Source organism: Musca domestica, unplaced genomic scaffold (genome assembly GCF_030504385.1).
Source record: "Musca domestica strain aabys unplaced genomic scaffold, Musca_domestica.polishedcontigs.V.1.1 68, whole genome shotgun sequence".
NCBI classification, from domain to species: domain Eukaryota; kingdom Metazoa; phylum Arthropoda; class Insecta; order Diptera; family Muscidae; genus Musca; species Musca domestica.
The window spans coordinates 1,161,349-1,170,154 of NW_026712379.1; the positions used below are offsets into that span (position 1 = coordinate 1,161,349).

The 8,806-nt window shown below is 33.0% G+C and overlaps 1 protein-coding gene across 1 annotated transcript; it reads right to left on the minus strand.

Moving 5' to 3' along the window:
- Window positions 1–2,790: 2,790 nt before the first annotated feature.
- Window positions 2,791–3,321, minus strand: LOC101899981 (uncharacterized). The gene has a single exon (XM_005185637.4). It carries the CDS (start codon window positions 3,232–3,234, stop codon window positions 2,968–2,970), a length of 267 nt encoding a protein of 88 aa, XP_005185694.1. The 5' UTR covers window positions 3,235–3,321; the 3' UTR covers window positions 2,791–2,967.
- Between the last annotated feature and the right edge of the window lie 5,485 nt (window positions 3,322–8,806).

Genomic DNA, 8,806 nt, shown 5'->3' on the forward strand with positions numbered 1-8,806 from the left:
GAGCTTTGAAATTTCACATCGGTCCACGTTTTCGTATATAACGATACCTACCAATATTCGGCATTTTAACACTTTTCCACGGATTGGTCGTAACTGTATTCTCCAACCGATCCCACTGGTATTTTCAATTTTAAGCGGAGCACGTTAAATCAAAATATTTCCTTTTGCTAATGGTGGAGGATATTTTAAGTTCGGACCGGCCGAGCTTAATGTTTTTTTTACTTATTATCATAAGGTTTGGCCCATGGTGCAATGAATACAAGGTTATTGCCAAAATATTAAAAACGCGAAAAAGGGAGCAAAAGTCAAAACTGGTCAATTGCAATGATATAAATTATTTGTAACTTCCGCTATACTATGGAGGATATATTAAGTTTTTCATTCTTAATTATCATCATATTCTTAATTATCATTTTATGTCGATTTTACCAACGAAATGAAATAGATTTAACATAGATGTCTTTTAGGTCCCTATAATTTTTGGCCTTTACATAAATGTAACGTATATAATGGTACCTTCCGATATTCTCTATTTTGTCGATTTTTCACGGAATTATTTCAAAATTGGTATTTGGAGTTCACAATAGACACAACCGTTTCTGGCAATTGGCTACACAGGTCCACGCCTTGGCATTGCCCCCATAAAACTCTACCAACCGGTATTTCGGTATTTTAATAATTTAAACTTTATTTTTTTCCTTCCAAAATGTTGGTATTAAAAGTTTGGCACGGCCTTTTTATACCCTCAATCATATGGCTACAGAGGGTATATATCATTTAATACGACCAAAACGTGTCTCATCGAAATAAAGATTTTAGACCCTAGGTCTCTTTGGACTAAATCCGTTTCAGGACATTCGAAGTCGATCTAGCAATGTCCGTCCGTCTGTCTGACTGGCTGGAGCGCACGATAACTCTTAAAGGGAGTACTCGATTTGATCCAAACTTGGCAAATTGTAGTATTATTTTTAGATTTAGATCGAGTTCGGATGTGTGTAATATCGGTCCACACCTTCTGGTATCTCCCCAAAAAAGGTCAAAATGTTCATAGAAAATAATTTACCGTATAGAACAGGGAAGAAAACTTGCGAATCTCAATATATGTATGTATCAGTGCTAATTCAGGTGCGAAGATGAGCAATACCGGTCCGCTCCGTTATGTACCTCCTCCGCAAAAGGGGCAAAAAGAAAACATTCGATTCTCCTCAAAATTCTCGCATCCCAATGTTTCTACTATCACAAGATCTGGTGTGAAGATGGTAGATATTCATTCACTCCTTCTGGATGGATAAAATTTTGAATGACCACGAAGCTTATAAAACGCGAAACGAAAATCCCATTGTTTTCAAACTCGGCACATCCCAATATTTCTGAACACAAGATCTGATGTGAAGATGGTATCTGATATATACCACTCACTCTGGAACTTTCCCACAACGGGTCGAAATATTGAACAATACATGAAGCTCACAAAACGCGAAATAAGTATCTGCTTTCTTTCAAACTCTGCACATCATAATATTTTTATAAGCAGAAGATCTTTAAGGAAAATGGGATATATCGGTTCACTCCTTCTAATACCTTCGCCACAAAATGATCAAGAACGAATTACAAAACGTGCGTAAAATGTTCAATAAGCAACCGATTCCCTTCAAATTTCATTCATCCCAATATTTTTACTAACGCAAAATCTGGTGTAAAGATGATAGATATTGGCCCATCCCTTTCGGTGTCTCCTCCAAAAGCGGTCACAATTTCCAATGCCTATATCTTTCATAACTTCTGAAACATGTTACATATAAATAATTCTCTCAACAGAGATCTGAAGTGAATAGGGAATTTATCAATCTACTCTTTTTTGTACCATTCCCACCAAAGATTAAAATTATTCAAATTTAATAATATTTTTATCAGTGTTAGATGAAATGGAATCTTTCGATTTATTGATTTCCAAAAATTCTTACATATCTCTTATAATGTGAAGAACGAAGTTGTCGTTATAGTCCAAATCTAGCATGTTGTGATATTTATTTATGTCAGATTTAGGTCAGGTACGAAATGGACAATATTGGTCCATTGCTTCGGAACCACACCAGGTAAAAAATTATTTTAATAAACGGACATAGGCTGAGGTGGTACATCTGTTGACAATACCGATTGATACTTTTCAATTAGTTATTTGTTTTTTAAACAAAGAAAGAAAGAGGGAATCAATCTGTCCTATTTTAGACGTATATCAGGTGTTGATAGTTTTTTGTTGAAGTGTTTGGTTTATTCAAAATATCAATTCTTTGCGGGAGAGCTGCAAGAAAAAGTGCTACGATATTGTTGAAACGATTTGCTAAGACTGAACGAAATCCAAGATCCCCGAGATACTTTATTTCTTGCATTTAGTCAATTTTTGCAATTTTTAGGGATACCAGAAGTGAGAGGAGTGGGCGGATGACTAAAACTTCGTTGTAAAATCTTTTGTAATTTGCATAGAAATTGGGCCATACCGGACCCCATTTTGTCATGTCTAACTTATAACTGTCGCTAGCCATAATTTCAAAGAAGTTTCATAACAAATTGACGACAAGTTGTTATTTCTGGTGATCTACAATTCAAAACGTAATTCCATCTATGTGAAATGGAAAAGAATTACAATAAATACAAATGTATTAACAAATATTTTGGAAGGTTGCCGATAACAGAACAAAAAATTTTAGGAAGTATCGTGGCACGAAAATTCAGAATGGTATAATTCAAATTATTTATAAATTTTTTCAATAGTAAAACGTACAGCATAAATTCCATTTTCACATTTATTTATTTTAAAAATGAACGTGAATAGAAAAAAAGTAGTTTTTAAGGTACAAAGTTTGTTTCAGTATAATCGAAATAAATTCTTTGTCTACTTATCTAAATTATAAATTAAATATTACAAAAATCACTAATCCACATATATCCATTAGACATTGTATTCGCTTATGGATTGTGATAATGTGCTGGTGGTGGTCCGGGTGGAATATAAACTTGAGCCGGTGTTGAATAAGCAGGAGGCGGTGGAGGGGGTGGGTGATGAGCTGGTGGCATTACCACAACTACAGGATTTGGAGGAGGTGGTGGTGGATGATGATGTCTGCGACGCCATGGAGGTATAATCTCAATCTTTATTCCCGGGCGATGATGGTGGTGATGATGTGGCGGCGGAGGCGGTGGTGGACAGCCATGAGGTGGTGGTGGCGGTACCATTGCTAAACGATTTTATTTCACAAAAAACGCAGTTAATTATATTGATCTGAACCCGTTCAAGTCTTTATTAATACTGTGGGCTTTAAAAAATTATTTTATTAATATACGTTATATGTGTTATTATCAGAGTAACCTGGAAGAATCGACAAGCACAATGTACCATAAAACTCTTATCGCCAAAAAGGTGATAAGCTGGCAATATATTTCCAGATTTGATATAAAACGGAAAAATAAAAACAATGCAGGTAATCGATAAGCTTTCCATTGAAACAAACAATTTGAGGGTACGTTGTTATATTGGAAGGTGGAGGTAACATTGGAAAATAACTTCGCAACCTATTGGAATGGGCAAATCAATAAGTTTTACAATGTGTGTCAACAACATTTCGACCATACAACAATAATTAATCTAAAGGCAGAGGCTACATTCGATGCCACCAAACACGTGATATCTCCATCTGAGGTAAATGTTTTCAACGATTAAAAATTTTCTACGGATAAATCACAACGTCAAAAGCAAATATTAAGAAATAGAAAAATCCCTCGAAATTGGAATACATATTGTATCAACAATTGGCAAAAAGTACAAGGAGACTTCATGTTAATATCAATGGTGAAGGTGTGAGTCATTAATTCACAATTCAACAACTTATCAACAATTATGTATGATCCATTTATGCCACACATGTGTACACATGTACACATTTTTGGGGAATTTGTTTAAAGAAAATCACACATTTGGGGCCTTAGTTAGGTTTAAAAATCAATTTCCACAATATTGGTCATTGGACTTCACATTTTCGAATGAGGTTAAATCAAGTGTTACTGAAAAACGGTAGCTTTATCGACGGATGATTAATCGTTTTTGGTACTAGATGACGTTGGATTGGATAACGTCATAATGCAAAGCCATTTGTCAATTGAATTCCGGATCATTTCTTGCATTTCAAGGATACAATCAGCAAAGACACGACAGACGGATGGGTGAAATCACAAGAAAAAATTAAAAAAAGATTAAATTTGTTGTTTTGAATAACTGTTGCATACGATTATAAAACAGAAAATTCTATTTCAAAATTAAAATCATATGCTTCTTAGATTTCAAATCACACAGATTTCAAGTGGAATTATTTCTCACAAATTCAAAGAGTAGTAATTTAGATTTTTCTTATCGAAAGTAAGACTTTAAAATAGATTCAACAACTACAGGCAGAAAAGAAATGTTTCCACAAGTTAAAATGTATCTCCCGTTTTTGTGGGCAGATGTATACCCTCAACCTAAGTCAGTTTATTACAATATATTTTGACTTAGCTTATGATTATTCAAATTTTTATCCCTTTACCGAGGAAATGTCGTAAGAGTGGATCAATATTAACCATTTCTAATCTGAACTAACTCTGATATGAATATACAACGTGCACGATTTGGACTATATTGACTTCACTTTATATGAGACTAGTTGGCCCGGTCCGCGTTGCCGGCCCGTAGTTTTTGTCTATTGGGCATATTTTTCCAAGCATAATTATTCACAGATATGACTGATATAAGTGTTCACGTACAGGTCGATTAAAAGTGTTTTAGAATACCTGTACCCATTTTTAAGCCGTGGGCTTCAATATTAAAACCATGTAAGGGATCAATTTTTTTAAAATTAATTTTTAATATGGCAAAAATCGTAGCAAAATCTTCAAGTCAAATGAGCAGTAATTTGGAATTTACTGTATTTTGTATACTACATAATTGAGGGCTGAATGATTTAAGAATAGCCAAAGTTAATTACTTTTTAAACCCATTAGCACCTTAGATTGTGCATTAGATTAGATTAGATCCATATAAGTCCCCCTAACCATGTCGGTCTGTTTGTCCGCCAAAAGGGGGACTTGAGAGGGTATTATTACATGGAGAAAATTCTAAAATTTGTAGATATGTTGAAATTTTTGTGTAAGATTTTCACCCCCTTATACACATTATTAGCCAAATTCTTTGAAATATGGTAAAATAAGGAGGTACCTTCTTTATATGAGCACTACTCCGAAACATCGACCTACATTGAAAACTTTCTTCTACCCCTTATAATCTAAGATGACAAATAGAGGCCAAATCAAAAATATAGCAGAACAATATAGCATGTCATGGCATTTCGCGTGATTTAAATAAGTAAAAATAGTTTTATCCACCTCATAATTGAGGGCAGAATGATAAGATGGGAATTAATTTTATTTGCCATTTAAGTTGTAAGTTGGAGACCCCTTAAAGTCCATATTTTCATCATAGTATAATTCAATGATGATTCAACAAATATTCGGTCCCGTGCTACTTTCTTATATTTGTAATTTGTTCATGTTCCCAACCAATATTCTCTTGGGGGTTACAAATTCAATAGAATACAAATTTTCTTTTCTGACCACACATTAGATGTGAAAGTGGCTTGGGGATACTCCAATGGGGACTTTACTTAAATAAATTCCTATGTGACAATTATCTGTATGATGGTTCCCTACCCCAGGGTGGCATAAATAAAAATTGTTAGCCAAATCAATTGATGAATGTGGTCAAGACCAATATGGGTCCTACTCTGAAAATTTCAAATTTTATGCGAAGAGGTTCTCTACCCCCTTAGAAACAAAAATGCCAAATAAGGGCCAAAAAATGAAAAAAAGTGGCCAAGACCCCAAATATAGCTTAAATCATAGATGGTTATATAAATATGAAATCTAGTTATTCTCTTATCCGTGAGTTATGATCGATATAAAAACCTACAAAAGCGATTTAAGGTATTTTGAATGTTTGGGAAGAATTTCTGGAAGGATATAAAACCTTTTCTTACTAAAAGTCCCATTCGCTCTAGTATTTTGCACCTTTTATATTTTGTATTTTACTGATTACTCTTCCAAGAAATTTTGCATTTTGAGCTCTCATAGGACGGATCATTGTCAGATGAAAGAAGTAGGTCCACGCTTTGAAATGAGCCCCATTAGGCTTATTCGGTCATTTTTTTTTTTTTGTGTTCGCATCTTTCAGCCCTGGAGTTGAAGGGTAGATATCAGTTACATCCTATTTCGCACTTATTTAATTTTTTTGGTTAAAAATCGTATATAGTAAAAAATTATTCTTTATTTTGTTCACAAAAAATCCACTCAATTCAATATGATAATACATATTGAAAAAAAAAATGACAAAAGAAGAATAACAAATTGAAAAAATCTTTAACTTGTTCGATGATTTTTTACAGCAAATGTTTAAAGATCCTTGCAATGTTTGTCAATAGAACGTGCTATTATTTTAAAATTCGATTCCATTGAAATTTTTTTTCGATTTTTTCCCGATTTGAGAATTTTCGCAATGAGATCCCTTTTTCGTGATTTTTAGCGATTTTGAAAAAGTAATTATCTTTTAACTTTGGTGTGATAGCGTTAAGTTATTTCGATATCATCTATTCCGTTTCGCCACCACATAATTCGGTACTACACTTCCATGTAACCCGCAATAAATTTCAGTTCTCAAGAAATCAAATTCAAATCGAATTCAAAAATAATACTACAAATGTACATTAGAAAAAGTAAGTCAAAATGGAAAAAAATCATGCAAAATAAAACATTACTATTGTACATTTGAAAAGTCAAAATGAAAATTTTAATATATCACATTTTTATGCGATTTTTTGGATATTATCCTTTTCGGAGAGGAGACAATTCCGAATTTGTGTGAATCGTTAAAATCAGTCCAGCGGTTCTTAAGTTATAAGCGTAGTAACTAACACAACTTACATTATATATATAGATTTCTTCATGTTTCCACAATTTATTTCATATGGATGCACATCCCAAATCTACGTTCCCAACCAATATTCTCTTGGGGGTTTAAAAATTCAATAGAATACAAAATTTTCTTTTCTGACCACACATTAGATGTGAAAGTGGACTTGGGGATACTCCAATGTGGGGACTTTACTTAAATAAATTCCTATGTGGCAATTATCTGTATGATGGTTCCCTACCCCAGGGTGGCATAAATAAAAATTGTTAGCCAAATCAATTGATGAATTTGGTCAATACCAATATGGGCCCTACTCTGAAAATTTCAAATTTTATGCGAAGAGGTTATCTACCCCCTTAGAAACAAAAATGTCAAATAAGGGCCAAAAAATGAAAAAAGTGGCCGGCCAAGACCCCAAAAATAACTTAAATCATAGATGGTTATATAAATATGAAATCGGGTTGTTCCCTTATCCATGAGTTATGATCGATATAAAGACCTGCAAAAGTGATTTTAGGTATTTTGAATGTTTGGGAAGAATTTCTGGAAGGATATAAAACCTTTTCTTACTAAAAGTCCCATTCGCTCTACTATTTTGCACCTTTTATTTCAATATTGGTATATTACTTATTATTCTCCCAAAGAATTTTGCATTTTGAGCTCTCATTGGACGGATCATTGCCACGCTTTGAAATGAGCCCCATTAAGCTTTTTCGGTCATTTTTGTTTGTTTAAATGTGTTCGCATCTTCCAGCTAACCCACGATGTAGGCCCTGGAGTTGAAAGGTAGATGTCAGTTAACATCCTATTTCGCACTTATTTAATTTTTTTAGTGAAAAATTATTCTTTATTTTGTTCACAAAAAATCCACTGAATTCAATATGATAATACAAATTGAAAAAAAAATTGACAAAAAAAAAGGAATAACAAATTGAAAAAGTCTTCAACTTTTTCGCTGATTTTTTACAGCAAATGTTTTAAGATCCTTCCTTACAAAGTTTGTCAATAGAATGTACTATTACTTTAAATTCGATTCCATTGAAAATGTTTTTTTTTGATTTTTGCAATGAGATCTCTTTTTCATGATTTTTCAGCGATTTAGAAAAAGTAATTATCTTTTAACTTTGGTGTGACCGCGTTAAATATTTCGATATCATCTATTCCGTTTCGCCACCACATAATTCGCTACTACACTTCCATGTAACCCGCCATCAATTTCAGTTCTCAAGAAATCAAGTCAATTAAATAAATTGGTATAAATATTCGAATTCAAAATAAAATATAAAAAAACACTACAAATGTACATTAGAAAAAAGTAAGTCAAAATGGAAAAAAATCATGCAAAATAAAACATTACTATTGTACATTTGAAAAGTCAAAATGAAAATGTTAATATATCACATTTTTACGCGATTTTTTTGGATATTATCCTTTTCGGAGAGTAGACAACTCCGAATTTGTGTGAATCGTTAAAATTAATCCAGCGGTTCTTAAGTTATAAGCGTAGTAACTAACACAACTTACATTTATATATATAGATATGTGATATATTTTTTTAAATGTTAGAATATGCATGAGGCACCAGATATACTGATAAATGTGAAAAATTTCATTCGTGGACCGGTAAATTCCGTCAGATTTCTATTTCAGAAAAATATTTAAATACATCAAGTTTGAAGAAAATGGACCGATATATCCCTTCACCCTTACTACAAATATTAGGATGTGTGAAATTTGCAGACCATCGTATCCCATTTTATAAGAATTTTGACCATTTGTGGGGGAAGTACTTGATAGAGTGGACTAATATTGTCT